At 37.5% G+C, this 22,987-nt stretch overlaps 2 protein-coding genes across 2 annotated transcripts in view; both read right to left on the reverse strand.

The window, feature by feature from the left end:
* The window catches only part of mib2 (MIB E3 ubiquitin protein ligase 2), a 68,812-nt gene extending 53,506 nt beyond the window's left edge, over positions 1-15,306 (reverse strand). Inside the window, exon 1 of the mRNA XM_057356056.1 lies at positions 14,986-15,306. Within this exon, the coding sequence (XP_057212039.1) occupies positions 14,986-14,998 (13 nt within the window). The 5' untranslated portion in view covers positions 14,999-15,306. The remainder of the gene's footprint in view (positions 1-14,985) is intronic.
* Positions 15,307-19,449: 4,143 nt separating this feature from the next.
* On the reverse strand, positions 19,450-22,987 carry ubiad1 (UbiA prenyltransferase domain containing 1). Its single transcript, XM_057356801.1, has 3 exons — positions 22,810-22,987; positions 21,839-22,437; positions 19,450-21,123 (listed from the first exon to the last, which is right to left on the reverse strand). Exons 2-3 carry the CDS (start codon positions 22,389-22,391, stop codon positions 20,636-20,638), a joined length of 1,041 nt encoding a protein of 346 aa, XP_057212784.1. The 5' UTR covers positions 22,392-22,437; positions 22,810-22,987; the 3' UTR covers positions 19,450-20,635.

The raw sequence follows: 22,987 nt of genomic DNA on the forward strand, positions 1-22,987 counted from the left end.
GAACATGCAGGACTGCCTTTAAAGTCCAACATCACTCATTTCAGAAAGTGAAACCCATATATTATATAGATTTATTACACGGCTCATTTGAATGCTTGATTCTGATTGGCCAGTCGCGACATTCCAAGGGTTGTTATTTTCAAATAACAACCGCTCAAAACTAATAACACCCTGTAACCCGGATGCTGCAAATCATTTTGAGAGGGGCAGTTTAATATCACACAAAAATGAATTATAAATATGTCTTTTAATAACATATATGACATTATATTTACAAATGATTAACCAATTTGCCTGTTCATGACGTTTGAATGTCGTTTCTTACTTTAAAACCGAAACTAAACGGCTTTTCCTCGCGAAGGTCTGCATTCGGTAAAAATGAGCTAATAAAATATTTCAAATTCACATTTTATGTCCAGTTTTTTTCTCATGTGGCAAGTAGCCTCTGCTTCGCGTCAGGTCCTGATCACACTGTCGGGGCTTATTTCTGCGATAACAACCGGCTGCCTGTACATTATCCCTTAATCATTACGCATAGAGTGAAATATTTCAAGCCTTTATTTCTTGAAATTTTGTTGATTATGGCTTACAGATAATGAAAACCCAAAATTCAGTGTGTCAGAAAATTAGAATATTACATAAGATCAATAAAAAAAGGATATTTTAAACAGAAATGTCAGGCTTCTGAAAAGTATGTTCATTTCTATGCACTCAATATTTGGTTGGGCCTCCTTTTGCATGAATTACTGCATCAATGTGGCGTGGCATGGAGGCAATCAGTCTGTGGCACTGCTCAGGTGTAATGGAAGCCCAGGTTGCTTTGATAGCGGCCTTCAGGTCATCTGCATTGTTGGTTCTGGTGTCTCTCATCTTCCTCTTAACAATACCCCCGTAGATTATCTATGGGGTTCAGGTAAGGCGGGTTTTCTGGCCAATCCAGCACAGTACCACCATGGTCATTTAACCAGCTTTTGGTACCTTTGGCAGTGTGAGCAGGTGCCAAGTCCTGCTGGAAAAGGAAATCAGCATCTCCATAAAGCTTGTCAGCAGAAGGAAGCATGAAGTGCTCTAAAATTTCCTGGTAGATGGCTGCGTTGACTGTGGACTTCAGAAAACAGTGCATGGGCTGTGCAATTAATCGAAAATTAATTGTAATCGTCAATTTTGGCCTTCAAAAATTACAAAAACAAAATAATCGAGGTAAAACGATTATTGTGCCACATTCCATTTTGCAAGGATCCTCTCTTTTCTTGTGGTATAAAATCCACAGCGCACCCCTTTCCTTACAGTGGTTCAGCTGTGCTATTTCTTTACATTTATTTTTCAGTTGAATTCACAGTTTAAAAGCAACATTCTTTATTTTCTTTGTTGTTTTAAAAGTTAATGAGTAATCGTGTTAAATAATCGGCATCTCAATATTGGCCAAAATAATCGTGATTATGTTTTTTGTCATAATCGAGCAGCCCTACTATGGGAGTCAGTGGGGGGGAAATCTGTCTGGTTACAAGCATTCTTCCAAATATCGTTCTCTGTGTTCATCAGAACAAAGAAATTTATACAGATTTGGAACAACTCGAAGGTGAGTAAATGATGACAGAATTTCCATTTTTGGGTTAAGTATCCCTTTAATGAATGCTTTAATAAACACTGCAAGATTCCATTAGAAAATAAGAATTTTGATTTCATGGTGACTTTAAACATTAATATAAGCTTTGAAATTTTGCATTGAATGTGTATAATGTTTTTTTTATTCAGTCAACGCGCTGATGTCCCGCTCTAACAAAGACCTGACCTAGACCCAGTGAAGTGTACTTCACAAACAGGAAGTGCTCCCTTCTGCTTTCTGTGAGCCACAGTCTCCATGTATGACCATATATAATTCATGAACTTCCTCCAATCAGCCTGACAGATAAAGTTCAGTCGGGGTCAGAGAGATTTCACCACTACATTGCTGTAGCAATGAAAGTGAGAGTTCAGAAAACAGCACTTCACATAGTAAAGACACAGTTGGGTGTGAGATTTTCTCTTTAACCTCAAGGTTTAAAGCTGCAAATGGAAAGCTTATGCTTAAAATCTGTAGTAGTCACCATTTCTCTTTTTCCACATTTAGATGGAGATCATGTGACACTGGAAGATATTTTAGTAGTGCATTAAGCCATTTTGACACATTGCTGCCAACAGTTAGACTCCCACATGCCAGATACAATAAAAAACATGTAAGTATTTCACCAGATATGTTACAATTCTAAGTAATAGTAGAAGATCTACCCACAGAGTCGGCGCCACGAGGGGGAACTAGGGGACATGGCCCGGCCACTTCAGTCATCTGCCCCCTCACTTTTTAAAATGATAAAAGACGAAATCATTTAAAAAACATTTGGAGAATGAATTTGGTTTATATCTATTAAAGAAACAACAAGAGCAGAGGGTAAAAAATAATGTATTTATTCGTTAACAGAATTTAAAGACATTGTCTTGTGCTGTACTTTCATGTGTCATGTGTCAAGAAACGGCATTATTATGCAGACGGTGACAAGTGGAGATACAGGCTGTCTATCAGAAAGCAAGAGCTCGCTCTTTAGTGTTGTTATATTAATGCGATCGTTTTGTTAGACATAAAGCTCTACTGGGGAACAGTCCCCTGTATACTTTTTCTGTCACTTTTTCTTTAAAGCCTGCTTTTGACATTTTTCTATATATTTTTTTCTATATATGCGTCTAAATTAATAATCTTCATTTATTAACTGCCGCTGAATTTATGTAGGCTATGATCGGTGTATTTCCAGTTGTTTTTGTCAAAATGTCATACAACATTTGCTCTCCTCCAAGTTGATATAAAAAAATTAGCCTTTCAGTTTCAGTGTCTTTCATGTCTTTTAGATCAGTTCAATTTATTAGCTTTGAAAAAGCTATGCGAAATATGCAATGCTGTCCTCGAAATGGACATTTAGAATTGTTAAACTTCAAAACGGCAGCGCGCACTGGATGAAAAGCTTTGTATGTAACGTTACAACTCGCAGGTATTGCGCACCCAAGGCAGGATTTAACTAGATTTTTTATTGCGTTATAGTTTAAAATGTCTGGCTCTCAATGAAAAAGGCAGTGCGCGGCTGACGTGTGCGGACATGGATTTCTTCGCGCACTCGCTATGTGCGAATGTGCCGCTTTTACAAGTGTGATTTGGTTAGCCTACCACGTTGCATATACACTGCGTTCCAAATTATTATGCAAATTGGATTTAAGTGTCGTAAACATTTAATTTTATATTGTTCAATTAAACTTATGGATGGTATTGTGTCTCAGTGCTCTTTGGATCACTGAAATCAATCTCAGACACCTGTGATAAGTAGTTTGCCAGGTGAGCCCAATTAAAGGAAAACTACTTAAGAAGGACGTTCCACATTATTAAGCAGGCCACAGGTTTCAAGCAATATGGGAAAGAAAAAGGATCTGTCTGCTGCCGAAAAGCGTCAAATAGTGCAATGTCTTGGACAAGGTATGAAAACATTAGATATTTCACGAAAACTTAAGCGAGATCATCGTACTGTGAAGAGATTTGTGGCTGATTCAGAGCACAGAAGGGTTCGTGCAGATAAAGGCAGAATGAGGAAGGTTTCTTCCAGACAAATTCATCGGATTAAGAGAGCAGCTGCAAAAATGCCATTGCAAAGCAGCAAACAGGTATTTGAAGCTGCTGGTGCCTCGGGAGTCCCGAAAACCTCAAGGTGTAGGATCCTCCAGATGCTTGCAGTTGTGCATAAACCTACTATTCGGCCACCCCTAACCAATGCTCACAAGCAGAAACGGTTGCAGTGGGCCCACACATACATGAAGACTAATTTTCAAACAGTCTTGTTTACTGATGAGTGCCGTGCAACCCTGGATGGTCCAGATGGATGGAGTAGTGGATGGTTGGTGGATGGCCACCATGTCCCAACAAGGCTGCGACGTCAGCAAGGAGGTGGCGGAGTCATGTTTTGGGCTGGAATCATGGGGAGACAGCTGGTGGGCCCCTTTAGGGTCCCTGAAGGTGTGAAAATGAACTCTGCAAGGTATGTAGAGTTTCTGACTGAGCACTTTCTTCCATGGTACAAAAAGAAGAACCATGCCTTCCGTAGCAAAATCATCTTCATGCATGACAATGCACCATCTCATGCTGCAAAGAATACCTGTGTGTCATTGGCTGCTATGGGCATAAAAGGAGAGAAACTCATGGTGTGGCCACCATCCTCCCCTGACCTCAACCCTATTGAGAACCTTTGGAGCATCCTCAAGCGAAAGATCTATGATGGTGGGAGGCAGTTAGCATCAAAACAGCAGCTCTGGGAGGCTATTCTGACATCCTGCAAAGAAATTCAATCAGAAACTATCCAAAAACTCACAAGTTCAATGGATGCAAGAATTGTGAAGGTGATATCAAAGAAGGGGTCCTATGTTAACATGTAACTTGCCCTGTTAGGATGTTTTTGATTGAAATAGCTTTTGATTTCAGTAAATATGACCTCCCAATGCTGCAAATTCAACAAATGACCATTTTCAGTTTTTTACAACCTATGAAATGTTTTCAAACTCTGTTGTGCATAATAATTTGGAACAGTGCATTTTGAGTTTTTCATTTTTTAAATAAATACTGTTGTCAGTGGGAGGTTTGTTCAATAAAATTCCAAATGTACCCTAACTGTTGATTACTTGAAAATTATACTGACTGTCATTTGCATCGACAAATTAGGAAAACCAGAGAAAGATATCATTTGCATAATAATTTGGAACGCAGTGTAGATCAGGTTTTCCGCGATTATCTCTGATAAAAAAATAAATTGTTAAAACTTAAACTGTGCCGCTTCTTAACACCAGAAGACCGCACACTGAAACAGAACAGAGCGAGAACTCAGCCTGCGCCGTGTCTCAACCTCGAATTGTCCAACCTGTCAGCTTTTCCTACCGCAGGGCAAAATTTAGGATATAATCTAAACCACATCGACAAAATAAACAGGTAGGATGATTTTACAAAGCAAAATACCCTGTCAGATAGTACTACCAGTTTAAAATGAACACATTAAATAAATTAACATCGTAAATACCCTGTCAGATTATCCTACCAGCATAAAAGAAAAATGATTAATTTACAGAGCAATACCCTATAATTGTACTACCAGTAATAAATAAATATGTAGGCCTAGAATGATTTAACAACGAAAATACACAATCAGATTCCCGTAGCAGTATAAAATAAACAAAGTAGGCCTATGATTTTATAGCGCAAGAAAATGACGTAACATTGATGTGCGCATGCCTGGTAGGATAATCTGACGGGTAGAATGAAATTTCGCGACACCTGCCCCTTCTAAACCCTGGCCCCCCACTAAACATAGCAGCCCCCTCACTTTGTGCACCCTGGCGCCGACTCTGTCTACCCATAAACTTGTGCTAGAATGACAAAAGCGGTCTTTTGATTCGTTAAAGTCAATCAAATCTGTCTCCGTCAGAAACCTCTGACAAAACTGGCAACGTGCTGCCAAGGCTGGCTAACATCAAACACATATGGGGAACGAACTTAAAACAAAGACAGCAGAGAAAAGATAATTCAATCAAGATCGAGAAAAAAAAGAGCAGAGGAACGGGGATTACATCAAGTCCTAACACATCCATCCATCATGAAAACGTCTTCACATAAAGTGTGTGAACCGACACATGGCTTTAGAAGCAATTGCCCCAGCAAACCCACCTTGAAAACGATCCATGAAATCTTAAACTCTAATATGTAACAATGAAAACGAGAAAAGGAGAGTTTGCTAGAAGCACACACACTGCGAAAGTTTAAAGAAAAGCAGAACAAACATGCAAATCGACTTACACCCCAAAAGTTTGATACCACTTCGAATCATCTGTAGGCCTTTTGTTTCACGCACATTTGAAGTTCGACATCGCTCTTGTTTTATTCAAAACTGTGTCTACGCAGTCTACCCGTTTCAGCAGTCCACAACTGTTTGTTTTTTGGATGAACTTTGCTCTTTTTTTGTGAGAAGCAAATGAGAGGGGGTGGAAGGAGAATTTCAAAGGCACACAAAAATGTTCTTGACAGACACACTTACAACATTCATGCACTGTTCTCCATGATGTTAAAAACGTACAGGACTATTTTTTTAACCACACGCTTAAACTTTAGATCATAAACCTTCAATATTAAAATAATCTGTTTTACCTTTTTACCTAAAAACAGTACCTTTACGGTGGCTTACAAAGACCTGAAGCTTTTGGACTAGAGTGCATTTGAAAATCGGCAGCCAGATATCTATGCTCCATTGCATTCGAGCTATGTTTTATGTTGTATAAACAATAATCATACTATGAATGGGTCATGCATACACTTTTAGAGTAAATATTTTGTTTAAAATACGAACAAGTTTACGAACATACACGGTGTAAAAACACTTTCATTTTCTAATATTAGGCAGTTATTATTATTATTCTTGACTGACTCTTTCGGCGATTCATCTGTCTAATCCCCTCCTTTCTGTCAGCCTACTCTGATCTGATTGGTCAGATGGTCTAGTCTGCTGTGATTGGTCTACCGCGTGCAGTGTCGCAAATGGAACGTAGGCGGGCATTACGCAGAGTGACGGATATCTGACCGGAACTGAAATTAGAACTACAGACGACTCGTTCGCGTGATTCAGAATCGACTTATTCGTTCACTTTCGGCTTTACAACTCGGGCAGACTGCTTACATTCACACACAGCAACATTACGCACTGCATGAAATGTCATTTTTAGGACATTGTAATATTTACTCTTTAAGGACTGGTTCGTAAATCTGATTGGATATGCAGTAATCAATATATCAATATCTAGTCTCATAATATCTCAAAAATATGTGACAATGTATATAAATCGATTTTACTCAAGAAGGTGTAGTTCCACTGAATTCTAAACTTTAAATTTGAAACTGCATTCTAAAAACCAGATAGATTTAGTACATGTCACATAAAAAGTATAAACAAGATGGCATGTATCACAAAAGATTTCAAATTCTGTAAATGGCAATATGGTTGTGATATCAAGAACTGATACTGACACTAAGAATTTACAGTTGCCCGGTTGTGATATCAAGAACTGATACTGACACTAAGAATTTACAGTTGCCCATATTTTTCACTACATGCACTTGCAGTGTACCTACAGTGTGCTTACCCAACAAAATACTAGTAACTAATAGGGGTTTAACGATACACTCAGCTCACGATTCGGTACATATCTCGATGCTGGGTTCACGATACGATACACATCTTGATATTTTGAACAAAATTAAAAAATGAAACAAATTCAAACACCATTTATTTTCAAAATATTAACATTTTCAGTAACTTATTTTGTTGCACATACAACTTAATAAAGAATTTTAACATTTTAAGGCTTAACTGAAATTAGAATCTATCTGGATTAACTCATTTAATTTGTGTAATTAAATGTTCCATACAAAGATTTAACTGTTTCGACATAATTTACTTTACCTTGGAATTAAATTAAACCAGGTCATTACCTTTATTTTTCAGAAAACTTGAGTAACTACTGGATATGCATTGTTGTAACACAGAGAATATTAGACCATGAACGACATGTAGCAGTTCATTCAGTCTCATTTTGACTCGTTCAGTGAAGGGCGTGTTCATTCAGTACATTCAACCAATGAAACGCTCTGACAGAGCTCACGCTCAAGCGCTATTGGCTCGTGTCTCTTTGAAGCTACGCTGTCTTTGCTCCAGACAGTAATGAATGAGAAACATCTTTCAAAAAGACATATTACATAAACTGCATTACATTTCTTCAATCATGCAAATTACATACTTGTTTTTTAGCATGTCATTCGATCTTTTAATATATGACTCACTTCATCTCTTCTCTGATCGGAACAGCGCTGGTTTCTTTTGGCTTTATGTTGCATATCACGTTATGCAGCAGCTCACGTTAGCGAATAAATTAACATTGGCATTTAAAAATGTTTGTGCTGCCTTTGTAATGAGTTTGGGGGTGACTTGCCGGCAGTCACGCTTCAAGTTTGCTGTATTTTACCAGCGATTGTGAGGGAAAATATGACGCTTTGTAAACCACTTGGAGACACAGATTGTGTCTTGTGCTTCTCTCTCTACCGCATATGTGAGATAAGCACACGTGACTCACTGGCGCAGAGTAGGTAGTGTCTTGACCGCTGAACGAATAGAATTAAACATATCGTAAAATATCCCCATCTCTCTACGATGCGCATCGTAACATTTTTGCATCGCGAAATATCGTAATACAAAGTATCGTTACACCCCTAGTAACTACATAAGAGGTTGGGGTATCTTAAGAGTTAGTGCCTATCTAGTAGGCAATTACACAGCCACACAGTAAGATGCATAGTAGAACAGGACTGTGCTGCCAAATTTATTAAAACTGTAGTAAATGCACAAAATCACACAATCATCAACATGACTTAAAGGGGTCATATGGCGGAAGTACGTGTTTTTCTGTGCTTTTGGTGTGTTATAAGTTTCCCATGCATGTATTAGACACATAAAATTGCACAAATGAAAGTGTGGGAACGAAAGATGCATTCTATCTAAAAGCGAATGCTCAACCAGACCTGCATGAAACGCCTCGTGTAACCACACCCCGGCGAATCTACGTAACTTCGTAACATGATTTGACTAAGACCACCCAAATCTACACGTAGTTAAGGTGGGCGTAATTGTAAATCTCATTGTATCGCCTGTCAGTACAATTGCTTTGGAACCTGATGTTCCGAATATGGTAAGAGGCGTTACATTTCCGTGAAATGCTTGCAGTATTTGACCAATCACTACACACTGGTGAACTGGCCAATCATAGCACACGAGAGAGCCATGAGCTTTGTAAAAAATCAGCGCGTTTCAGAGAGGCGGGGCAAAGAGGAGATACAAACATGCACGGTATGTGCAAAATACAACATTTTTTAAACTTTAAATAGTGTATACACATTGCGTTACATCTAAAACAAACAATAATATTCATTTTAGCCGTGCAATATGACTCCTTTAATTTCAGCTACTGTGAGTTGAGCTCCCAGCATGTATTTAAAGCTCAGTGACGTACTATATAAAGTGGGATTAGGACAGCCTGAACAGGTCACATGATAACCCGCTTCATCATCCAATTACAAATAATCTACCCATCATATTCACAATGAGATGACAGTGTGTGTTTGTGTAACACACATATATTACAAGGTTTTGCCGTTTCTGAGCTAATTTTTATACTAAAGACTCATAAAACACATCTACGTCAATTTTAACCCTTAATCAAAGGAAACAATAGGAAATTTAAAATATGTTTATACAGAACCTTTGTGACAATATGACATTTAAGGTAATTTCCTAACTGTAATAAGCAAAACTCTTTAATTTCTGTTATTTTTGCAGATTACTTACCTCTGTGATGATTGTCATTAGACTCTCTTTTTAATACAGAAAGTTATAGTAAAAATACAGTATTATATATATATATTATATTCAGAATTAGAATTAGAATCAGAAAGAGCTTTATTGCCAAGATGTTAAAATACAGTATTATATATTATATTCAATCATTTTAAGTCATAAATTGAAGGCAGTGAAACTAATACAACCATTACTTTTTGTAATATTAAATATTAATTAAATTATAGTCATATTAATATGATATTTTTATATTACGCAAGGAGAACAACCAGTAGGGGGTAATTATTTGTCACAATAATAATATCCATGGAAATAACAAATGTTAAAATCCTATATTTTCTTTTCATTATAGTGCAAACATAACAGAAATATCAAAAATTAAATATACCCCAAAAAAACAAGATTTGTGCAACAAATTCTATATTCTGTGGGAAGGCAAAGCAGGCACGAAATCATAAAAAATAACAGAAATTAGTACAAAAATATGTTGCACGCCACCAAGTACATTTAAGCTAACACACTACCATCAACAGTCTTGAGGTATTTTTGGAGCGGTTGTATCAGTTGTCTATTTTACCTGTTGAAATGTATTTGTAGTAATGATCTGTGAGTTAGAGCTCTCAAGTACCCATCAAGTCCTGCAGACATCACAATAGATCTCGGCACCAAACCAAAAAACACCCGTGCATTAAACAAAACCCGGTTTACTTAAAGAACTCCAAGAAACAACAAAAATGTGGATGTTACAGGAAAATATTCATCATCACAAGACATCTAGTCACAGGCCACGCTGGAGAAGAGGCAGGGGGCCGGGCAGCGTGTCAGCCACTGCAGACAATACTGCTGAGCCAATCAGAATCTCCAACAGCGAGCGCTTACCAGGAACCCGTGTGCTGCTACGGGATGGGGCCAACGTTTAGTCCTTTGCGTATCAGCACAGATTATCCAACATGGGATGGGAGAGAGGCTACCGATGTTTTGTCTGGTCACTAAACCAAACTTTAGGACTACATGCTCAAAGCTTTTGTTGCTGTAAAAGTCCTTGCCCTACTCCCTTCAAAGGGCAGAGCCCTTGTAGATTAGACTTTGGAGTGAGCAGGGCATTTGCGTGCCATTATGTAGACGTTTGGAATGCACTTGGCATTTTTACGTCGCTTACTTTGCCAAGTGCATTCCAAACGTCTACATAATGCACACAAATGCCTTGTTCACTCCAAAGTCTAAACTCTGAGGGCTCTGCCCTTCGAAGGAGTAGGGCATAGGAATGATGACTATATTTGGAATGTTGCCTGTGACGGTTCGTTACACCCCTAAATTGAAATTAGGGCTGAAACGATTCCTCAAGTAATTCGAATACAAAAAAAATCATCAAGGTAATTTTTGTTGCCTCAAAGCTTCGTTTAATCCATTTAACTACAGTACACACGGAGCACTGCGTTTCCCCACGGACCGTTATTACTAACGCCCGCTATACTCTATACATGTTACAGGGCTCTCAAGTCTCACGCATTCACCAAGACACACGCACTTTAGTCTGTTCACAAACTCACACGTATTTCTCATGCTGATAAATAAGTGATAGCTTATTGAAATGGTGAACTGCTATTTTACTTAGTTTTAGTCTATTTTGCGAGGGAAACTTGTTTTCCGGCTGCATTGAGTCCATAAAACTAGATGCACACTAGTGGATGCCGAATCCTGTTATTTACACGTCATCTGGCTGTTCTGCGTGAATGAGCTGCACAGTTTAACGTGCTACACGCGTGATGCTCAATGATGAATTTGTCTGTGTCTGCGCTTTATGAGGACATGAACACATGAGCTACATCTCCAGAGTTGCTCTGAGAGTTTATGTCAAGAACATTTTATTGTTTGAGTGAAAATAAGCGTCTTCCGACAACCTGCCAAAAATAAAAGTCCGGTTAACTCTGTATTTTATGTGGACAAATATATTACTATTTAATAGTAAAAAAAAACTAAAACTAATTTAGATAAACTAAATGCATCACGCATAAGCTGAAGTTAGTTGTTTACCTTTGTAATTATTCTTTCTATTTTTATGAATGTTTCTTATTTACACATTTGTATTATATTGCATTTTGAATGTAATATGGCAAGGTAATGTACTAAATGGGTTTAGTTTTCACAGATAATAATGTATGCAATTTCAGCAATAAATATGTCAATTTTTCTAAAAAGGAAACAAATTAGTTGTTCATTTTAAGAGACCCGTCTTATTTTCTCCTGTATATTTAGTACTGCTCTTTAATAAAGAAAAAGTACTTATTATCCGAATACCCAATTAATCGATGGAAAATCAGTAGAATACTCGATTACTAAAATAATCGATAGCTGCAGCCCTAATTGAAATACATTAAAAAAAAGAAGATATTTCTTATTATTTGGCCATTTTTATAGTTAATAAACGTTTCTTCAGTTAATATTAAGCTCGAAATATTTTATTGGTTTTGTGAGTGGGAGGGGGGCCTTTGAATATTGTTGAATACAATGAGGGGGCTTGGAGTCAAAAAGGTTGAGAATCCCTGGTCTAACGTGTCCGTACGGTGAACACTTATTTACAGCAAGTTTATTTATGATAAATCACGATATGTGCCTGTAAAATTGTGCACATACATTTCTTAGCCAATTTTGTGCCTATGCAACATTTATATATAAGGCCCCAGAAATCTACAAGTTACATAACATAAAAACAAAGGGGCCATCTCTATTATGTCTTGTTTTATTGGGAATATTATGAAGTGTACCCGCTTCCTTAGCTTATCCAAAACATCGTTTGCTTTTACAAAGCCTATTATGACAAGAATTAAAGCTAGGATCGGCAATTTCATATGGATAAGCTAGCTTCGTAAGCATAAAAGAGAAAAAGATCCCATTCTTCCCTTCAGAGCTCTTTCCAAAGCCACACCACCTCACGTCAAATATTCACCAGTAACATGTCAGTACAAAGCACATCATTACAATAATGATCAATCTAAACAACATATTTTTAATTACTGTTAGAACGACATTGTTCCAAATGCATGAGCAAGGCGCAATGAGTACAAAAGCTGACAGACAGGTATGGCATCCCATCATTCCATTTAGAGCAAATACAGAGATTGGACGCTCATTTTAATATCGTGGGACTTTTACAGAATACATTTATGAAACCACATTTACAGCAGAAATATGATACAATGCATGCGTAAGAAATGTACCTACATTTGTCATGCGATACTTGTTTTGTTTTCCTTGGGTCTATGATTGGGCTGTTCCATCTGTATGGAGCTGTGCCTCCGTGGCCCTGATGTGGCCTCGTCAAAGCATCTTAACTATGAGTTGAGAATGTAAACAGCAAGCTACTTTTCGGAACAACAGTGTTTGGTTTTTATCACAAGTCAGCCCCACTGTCTTCTTCTTGTACGTTTTCTTCATACACTGACAACATCAGTGAGAGAAGACTTTGGCTACGACTACAGCATTGTAGAACCATACTGCTGAAAGTCTGCAAAAATTTAAACAATTTAAAAGAATCTACAACATATGGCCAACTTAAAATTTTAACTGATAAAGTGAGCAAATTTCCTATGTAGCTGTATAGGGTGAAATCATTCTCTTATGACACATACTGATGTGAAAAATGCATCAAATTTAAGAGAATTATAACAAATGTTAAAATATTTTTCACAAGAATATAAAGTCAGGATATTGTAAGTAACATATTTGAAAGATCAGAGGACTGGGTAAAATCCTTATCAAGGTCCACACACACTAGAATATACAGTAAATAGGTATCTTCATACTATGCATATGAAGGACTTCTGAGAGATTCTTCCTTTACACTAAAGGTATGACAAAATGTAGGTACACTTAGAAATGTTTAGGGTGAGGTTAACAAACACAGAACAATTATTCTGCACAACAGCAATGTTTTATTAGCTATTTTGTTGTATGGTCATTTAGGTTTTTGTAGGTTGTGAGTGAATTGTGTCTGGGGTGTACTGGTTACTGTACACCATACATTGATAAACAGTCTGTTCCTTGCAATCACATATCACAACACTTGGAATACAGTGCACAAATCCTAAGGTCTACTTTTGTCAATCTTTATGTTGTTGTTCTTTTGACAGAAACTAAAAGGAAAGTTCTATCTAGAAGGTCATGGTCTATCTGCGGCTTTTATTAACAAAAGAAAGAATGCTGAATGGCAACTTGCTACCACTTGAAACTACTTTGGTACACTACAGTACTTTACAGAACTGCAATTAAAATGGTTTGATTTTAAAGTTGATGACTGATGCAAAAAATACATTTAAAAAAAATCACATTTAATTCCTGAAAGTCACTAAACTTACTGTGGTGACTGGTGGTCAACCATACTTGCTACAGTACATATTCACTTTTGCCCCATCTGTGACTGAGTTGACGCCTCCTTTATTCAATATTCAAATAAAAAGGCCAATTACTTAAACACTTTTAATATTGGTGGTACACATAGATCCGCTTTGGGGCAACAAATATTGACACGCAGCAATTTTCCAGCAGAAACAAAGATAGGAGATAACACAGGTCCACAATGCAAACACATTGGTTAGTTAACCACACCTCTACCAGTGAAGAAAAACGCTGCCAAGATGGCAAGCATGTAAAACCGAGAGAACTCAGGATCAGAACATATTAGATCCTTAAAAATGGGCCCATCTCTACTAGACATTCCGCAAAAATGTTGTCACAGGAGTGCCTCTGCATCATCTGAAAATTCAGTGTGATTCTATAACATTTTCATGATGACCCTGTACGAAAGTTCCAAGATAAACTCATAAAATAAAAAACACAATGTACCAAAAAGCACCATGCTATTAGCATGTTTTTGGACATATTTCTATAAAATGGCATATATATAAATATGTGTGTGTGTGTGTGTGTGTGTGTTCATGTTTGTATATACCGGTGGGGACCTACACCTGAATACACACCAACACATGGGGACTCGTGTGACCGTGGGGACCAAAATTGAGGTCCCCAGGGGCAAAAAAGCTAATAAATTGTACAGAACAATATTTTTTACAAATCTAAAAATGCAAAAAGTGTTCTATGATCTTTAGGTTTAGGGATAGGGTTAGGGATAGGGGATAGAATATACAGTTTGTACAGTATAAAAACATTACGCCTATGGACTGTCCCCACGGGGATAGTCAACCAAAGCCTGTGTGTGTGTGTGTGTGTGTACGTACTGTACGTTATATGTTTAGTGTAGTGTTTGTATAGGCTACATAAATATAGGAGTTTTACGTGGTAATTGTACAATATAATTGGTTGATTACATGGTTTATTGGCTGGCTGTGGGAGACGTGATCAATAAGAACATGTTTAAGAAACTAAAACATGCAAATTCACATGAATATTCAAACAAAAGAAGAAAGCAATATTCACGGCCGCGACACCCCAGTATAACCGATGTAACGTTAATATGTATCATAGGCACAACACACGCGTGTAAATAAGATTGTGTCATCGTGTGCGCGCTTACCTGTCGACAACATTAATGCTTCGCGAAAACTTCACTGGGTTGCCGATTAACGTGATTATATGGCTTTACGAGCGATTAGAACAGCGCTGAGCCGCGGTGGACGCGCATGTGTCACGCGCGTCAGCCACGCCACTGGACATCCATCACGTCAAATCTCCTCTAATCTTCCGCACGGGCTCCGCGGTCTGCGTTTAATAATAACGCCATTACATAACAAAAAACAACACGTCAATACGACATCATTGTGAAGAACAGAAATCAAAACAGCGCTAGTTGTGCTACCAACAGTGAGTGGGGTTAGGCTGGGCACGCCCACGCCGCGCGTCGTCACTGCCGATGCTGCTTCCCTTAAAAGACGCAGCAGCTTGCAAAGTTACGAATTCCACTATGGCGAAGGACCCTCTTCCGAATATTAATTAGGTGACGCTTCGGTAACGTTACCAAGCAACGTCAGTAGCCCTTAAATGGTTAAACGAAATTGGGTAGTTGATAAATAAACGTGTAAATGTGTCCTATGGTGTGACAGCAAAATTTTTGAAAAAATAGCATAAGACAGATCTTCATTGTTATTTTGTATTATGAATATTGATATTAGCCTATAAATCATATATGCCTATTATTAATAGCGTGCATATGGCAGGATCGGTGACATTTAACATGCAATATTTAAAAACCTTGTTTTTTTCAAATATCTAATATCTTTAAATGGTTTGTGAGGACAACATAACACGACACAAGAGAAAAATATAATTTGCTTTCAAGGAATAGTTAACCTTCAAAATGATGACTGAATTTTCATTTTAACGGTAGCATATAAACAGGTTTCCCTGGTCAAAAAATCCTATTGGATTCCTATAAGAAATTTGTATTAGATTCTAATTAGAATTTATATTATTTTTGGAACCATTCCTATAGGATTACCAAGAAGGATCTTACCTCTTTAGGACCACTTCTATTTAGGCATATAGGGATTCAATATGATATTTGATAAAAAAAGATATACACTTTCCTACTGTATCCTATTGTGTGTATATATAGTATACAGTATATATCTCAAAACAGACATTGCTCTAAAAATATTAAGTTGTTACACATTGCTTTAGCAGTGCAAACATTATGGATTTGATCCTCAAGAAGCACATATTATACTAAAAACCTGAGAAAATGTAGGCTAAGGACCCACAACCCTTTGTTTAAGACAGCATACTAGCAAACTACTCAACATTTCATAACTTTAACTCAGATTGATAAAACAAAAGTGTGCAGACGAATCTTTACTTCGATTTTTAATCCTTTTTATTTAGATATATTCACATAGAGGCAAAAAACAAACAAAAAACCACTGCAAAATTCAATTATTCTCAGACACAGTTGCGTCTTTCGGATAATTTGCATTCATCTGTGCATTTCTCAGAGATGGCTTTTTTAATTACGCTCAATTCTACGTTGAATTTACTTTTGATGCAGCCTGTAAGGTAAGAAATAAAGAGAAAATAAGTTTACAAGCCATAATGATTAATGAATACTAGTACTGGGTGTTCTGTTTACAATCTAACCCATCTACCAGCAAAGCTGTGCTTATAACAGTAACTTAGCACTTCAATACAAACTCACTATGGGTAAAACTTGCAGGCATTATATGTGGAAATGCTTTGGCTGCACGATAATTTAACGCGATACCACTAAATCTTTTTGAAATCAAGCTGGCTGAGATATGCAATGTGTCGATATTTTTTTGAATGCGTAGCTTGTCCGTGAAGCAGAGCTCTGGGATCAGTAGGAAAAGCTGCTCGATCTAAAAGCAGTGTGACTTTGAGTCGCTTATAATGTGCATTTAAAAAAGCAACACCCGTCAAACATGATCATTATAAATATACTTTATTATCATAAAAATACCTGATGAGGCTTGAGTAACAGTGATAAAAAGATGTAGGCATTTCCTAGATTCTAGAAGGTGTTATGGTCTTCTTCTGCAGTGCGTATTTGGAGTTTCAGCATGAGAGCGCCCTCTGGCTTTCGGATGCAGCAGCATTTTCCCGTACTTCACTCAAAAGCTGTGCACAAATCACGCGATATTTACCGTCGGTTTATCGCGACAGTCCTACTTTAATATGAATAATGTAGGAGAGAGCGGGGCACAACTTGTTGGTTTTAGGTCAATTACTCAAAAAATATTTCAGCTGGATTAATAACGTTTTACATAAGCAACATTCACTTCTTATTTTACAAAAAACACTTAACATTTATTTCTACAGTTCCCATACAATTATAGCAAGTGTCAGAAGTGTAAACATTACAACTTCATTATAATGGTCAGAGGGTTAGTTGTGACAATGGCTAGCAAATTCAGTTTGAACACAAATAACTCAATATTATTCCATCTATAAACTAGAGGTGGATATTGTCTATATAGACAGATTTCCGCACATCTGTCATCCAGCCACCCCTCATCTAACCATCCTTCTATTATAGAAAATGCTGCACAATTATAACAAAAATCATAATTGTCAATTTCTTCTGATGTTGTCATTTCAGTTATTTAGATCAATGGAATTTATATTGTGTTCATCATATTCACAACTAACCCTGCTATTTAAAAAACATTTTGAAGCAAAAAAATAGCATAGTTAACAGTTGCTAAGACTGGCTGACATGTTTCAATATGGTGCTGTGTATGTACAAAATGCGGATAAGAGAAACATACATAATATGCAGAGCGAGGACCCAGGTCGCGAGGACCAGGATTGATAACTACTGATTTAAACTGTTAAGGCCTGAAAGTGCAAGTGATTTCTTTAGAAAAATAAGTTACTCATTCATGATGTCAGATGCTTTTTCAGGATCCAGTTGAGGTTTAGCATCTTTGTTCTTAAAGGCATTGGAACATTTTCCAGTGTAGCAGTGTGTTGCCAGTATTCTTCTGCCGAACACCGAAATCAGCAGGTCTTTTGTTGCCTTTTTAGCATCTGTCCACTTCACATGACCAAACTGTTCTGCAGTGATGGATGTGTTAGGGCCAATTCTCACCTGAAGCCATAAATGTGAGATTGATGTGAATATTTACAATACTGCATGTTCCTTGATAAGTGCTGTTTGTGAACAGGGAGTTCTGTAAGGAGGGCCATTTGAGATTACCCTTCTGAAATATCAAAAATCTCTAAAGGGTATAATAAAATGTTACTTATTTCATGTTTCCTTTAAATTATGTTTTCATCAGGACAAGCACATGAAATATCAATAAATAATAATGTTGTTTCTGGCATGAAATACATTTCATTTCAAAACTTTCATCAAACAGAATCTCTGCTTGAATGGAGATCACAATCTGTATCATTTTGGTAAAGTAAGTCTACTGTAGTACATTGTGTAAGAGTCTGCACATGTCGTCTATGCAGAGTTTAACAGATCACAAAAAACGTAATAACAAATAAAATAAAGAAATGTGTCCTCAAGTTAAGGAACTGTACAATGTTTTGGTTATCTGCCTCTCAGTTTAATGCATATTTACTGCATTAGGCCTACCGCTTTGAAACGTTTCACAGATTTGATATTTTTTTCTAAATTCTAAAGTTTTAACCGGTCAGTATTAAATGTGTGTAACAAAAGGAAATAATGATTATTAATTGTTTCTGCGTCAAGCCCTACAATTAATAAAAACAGACCCTATAGTATACAGAGCCTTCTTATTTACAGTATTGCAGGATTTAACATTTACTATATTAAAGTATTATTATCCGTTGGCCGGTTATCATAGCATTTACAGTTTTGACCAGCATGTGTCGCCATTGGTATGTGTTTTGTGTATCTATTGCGTCTCTGGATTTGTTGCATGCTTCTGTGGGAGGATAATTAACCGAAATCTTTTTTTCATTGTTCATCAAGAATTTCGGATAGGTGAGAAAAGCTTTATTCGTTTCACAGTTTCTGTTATATAATCTGTTAAAGTAGCAGTTTCCTTTTACGATTCATAGCACATAGTAATAATATCCCATAATATCCTACATTTTAATTCTTTTATTTTTGTGCGGAGCTCGGATTTTTTAAATTGGCTACTTGGCTTAAATCAGATTGCAGATCTGAGCATTTATTATAAATTATAGGAACTGTTAAATGAGAACCATCATACGTTTATGTTAAATATGTGCTGTTCTGTTCTGTATCTTTTCAAAGGCTGAAGAGGTGGATCTGTGCAGAATTTTCGTCATCCCCTAAAAGATCACAAAAACAGCATAGGCTATAGCAGTGACATTTTTTGGCCCATCATTGACTACCATAGTGGGAAAAATTACTTTATCATTTTAAATGATATAGTAAGATATTTTGAAGAATTTAGGAAAGCAAACAATTCTGGGCACCGTCGACTACCTTTTTTTTCTATATTGCTAACATTCTTCCACCTTAGTATCTTTCATTGTGTTAATCAGAACAAAGAAATTTATAAAGGTTTGGAACAACAAAAGGGGGATTTTCATTTTTGGGTGGAGTAGCCTATCCCTTTAAGGGAAAAATTATAACCTGGTTAAGATTTAAGATAAGTCATGATTTAGGGTTAGAACTTTAATTTAATTATTTTTACAGTCTGAAAAGAACACATTTGCATTTAAAAGCTAGAAAAGTATAGTATAATAATAAGTATTTTGTGTATTCTAACTGTTGGTGCTCACTTTTATTGGTTCAGAACTTTCACGAGGAACTCATTGCCCTGTGACATGCCTTAAAAAGTACTAGACAAAAGATTTTCCAATATCTTACTTGAATCCTTTGTAGGCATATCATCCTAAGGCTTGTTTCACCACATGCCACCAGAACAACTTCAATGTTCCCTGCCGTCGATCATGTACTGTTAGTCTACTGGAGTAAGGATATTCCCTTATTTGGTGTTTTGATGATGGTGTTGAAGAGCATGTCAGTCTGAAATCTCCCTGGAGAGTGTGAAGGCCACAGCATAACTCGCATCATTTTTATACTTATTCAAACATTAAGTGAAATTCTCTTGTGACTTATGGACAGGGCACTACCATTATGTAAGAGCTCACTTACACCAAGATAGAAATGTTTCATCACAGCATAAAGGTGATATATACAATAATATACACGTTTATTTTGTGAAAGGCTTTGGCAAAACCTAACACACAGCTAATGGCCCTACAACTAAACCATTATTTGCTGATAACAGATTTGCCTTCATGAAAACACGCATCATAGCTCACCAACTGTATCTTTGTCTCTCAGACTGAAGTGAGTGTTCATGAACAGATAGATTTAGATTTTGTACTTGAAATGTGTCATTGGTTTTATAAAATTACAACCGAAAACATGATCAGAAACAGTTTGTTTACAAAACATGACATCATAAGAAGTGTCCTAAATATATCTGAAACTCTGATTTCACTAGTAAACCATATAGATATAATTGTATTTTTTATACTCATCCGCTTTTACAATACTGATGTCCCTGGACAGCCTACGTACCTTAGCACTGTACTGAGAACACTTGCTCACTGCAAAATATAAATTAACAACAATAAATTAAAGTCTTTCAACCTTAGATTAATGTTACTAGAAATACAAAAAGTATCTAAAGCTTTTATCTAAGGCTGTTTAAAACAAATAGGAAACTATATTAAAAAGAACAGGAACAACAAGGATCTCACAACAACGGCAAGCTACCCTTTGGCGCCAATATAATCCCAAAAACATAAAAGAGTCCCATGAGCAAATTGAGTTTGGCAGTTTTATGAGGAATCTTTGCGTAACACTGTTGGCGAAACTGCCTCTCAAGAGGAAAGGCCATAGGCAGTGTCAACAACGGAAGAGCCATGCTAATCGTATAGCGTGTGGCCAAGATGCAGAACAGCAAATAAGGAACAAAAAGCAGCAGATTGTAGATGACGTAGGACATCGTGGGCCCCACCATAATCGCCAGGGTCACAATACCCGCCTGCTTGTCCGAGTCCATGTCTCGCGTGTTGTTGCTGTGCAGGATGGCTTCGGTGTTGAGCGCCAGCGGCACAGCGTAGACCAGCGGCAGCACTGACAGGTAGCCCACCTGCACCGCATGGGCAAACATAACTGCCAGAGGACCAAAGGTGATGAGGATGACCACATCGCCCAGAGCGACATACTTCAGCCCTATGCCTGAAATTAAAACGCAAAACAAACATGTAAGAAGCAAGAACTGCACAAGATTAAGAAATAATTACTGTACATATGGGCCCGGTTTCACAGACAAAGCTTAGCTTAAGCCAGGACTATGCCTTAGTTAAATTACGATATTTAAGTCACATTTATTTAAATGCCTTGGATAATAACATTACTGATTTGTATCTAGAGACAAAACAATGGCAATGACATATTTGAATTTCTTTTCAATGAAGAGAGCTCAAACTTTCATTTTAGTCTGGGACTAGTCTTAATGCCCGGTTTCACAGACAAGGCTTGAGAACACAAGCCTGGAAGATAAAGTAACTGTCACGTTAACAACTTTCTTAAGCCCTTTAAATGAAGTCCAGTTAAGCTACTAGTTTAGAGGACGCATAGGACATTCTGACAATTGCACAGCTATTTTTGCAAAGTATATTCCAGTAAAAGGAAGCAAACTGGGTAATGTTATTAGGCTTGCTAACGCACATGGGTTTTGTTAAAGCGGCAAATGTTATTGTGATAGTCCTTTAAGCATCCATTAAAATGAAACGTATTGCGAGTCTTTAGGAAACTCAATGGCTGTGACATTCCTAATTTTGCTTAATTAAAAATCACATACAAAATCATCACAAATATATCATGGATATTTATGATGTCCTCTAGCCCTAATGTTCTCAATTCGTTTAAAAAAACTGATCACCATATTCACCTCCAGTATATAAAAAAGAACTTGACAGTCCTCCAAAATAAATGAGAGCTAAATGCTCTAGTTTTAGCGTGGACAGGAAGTACAACAGAGTGGCGCACAGGCATCCTGCAGAGTACAACGCCGCCCCAAACATTACCACATCCTGTGGCTTCAGGATCTGATCCACCAAAGTCCTGTCATCGCTCTTCTTATGGTCGATTCCCTTGGAAAAATCATAGTAGGTGTTCACCAAGTTCCCAGCCCCATGGACCAACAGAACCGCAACGGCACAGACCAGGAGAATGGGGAGGTCCACAGAGCCTTCCAGTTTGTAGGCCAGAGCGCTGCCCAGAGCCACTGGTGTGAGGGAGGCGCTGAAACTCCATGGTCTTAAAGCCAACACGTATGCAGCACATTTGCCCTGCACATCCAAGGCCATCCTGCCCGCACGGGACAGCCTGCTGGTGTGGTTACGCTCGACGGCCGCAACTCCTGGTGATTTCGCCCCATTCAGTCCATTCGATCCTGAAAGTGTGTAGGACTCTTCGCTCATCTGCTTCAAGTTGGATGCCATAGTCACCTCAATCTCAGAGCGCTTCAGAAAAATCAGGACGACGCAGCTGTCAATCACACAGGCAAATATGAGCTATGTTGGTCAGAAGAATCAAATGTTTATAAAATCAAACAACAACTGAATGATTTTGACCATGGTAATATCATGATAATCTTTGATCTAGTACAGGTACTTTACTATGGTACAGTCTCATTTTTGTCCAAGAGACTTTAAAGTATGATTTTGTACAATAACTAAAGTGACATGTACCCACATTATCCATACACGCTCACCTGCTGATCTACTCGTCATTTAAGACATTAATATTAATTGTTTTTGCAGCAAATGCCTTTCTTCACTGATGATGGTCAGGCTGCTAAAGGCTAATGCTAGTTAGAGAGATTATAAGAGATTATGAAAGTGTCTGTCAGGATCATACCTGCGCCACAAACACACACAGAGAATTCAGCAGGTGACAGAGTTACTCCACCAGCAGTTCCCCCATAATTCATATGTCCCTCGAGGGCGCAACAGCAACGGCGTGTCAATTATTTAGACGACATTACCAACATTAGCGTGAGAGTAGTTGACAGCTGCAGCCATTTCCGTCCAACACT

This window comes from Triplophysa rosa, linkage group LG17 (assembly GCF_024868665.1).
Source record: "Triplophysa rosa linkage group LG17, Trosa_1v2, whole genome shotgun sequence".
Taxonomy (NCBI): Eukaryota; Metazoa; Chordata; class Actinopteri; order Cypriniformes; family Nemacheilidae; genus Triplophysa; species Triplophysa rosa.

Excerpts from the sequence above, each read along its gene's own strand:
- ubiad1 (XM_057356801.1), bottom strand. The coding sequence starts at position 22,391 with ATGGCATCCAACTTGAAGCAGATGAGCGAAGAGTCCTACACACTTTCA. Across the intron at positions 21,124-21,838 it reads TTCTTTTTTATATACTGGAG|GCATAGGGCTGAAGTATGTC; the intron begins GTGAATATGGTG and ends TTTTAATTTCAG.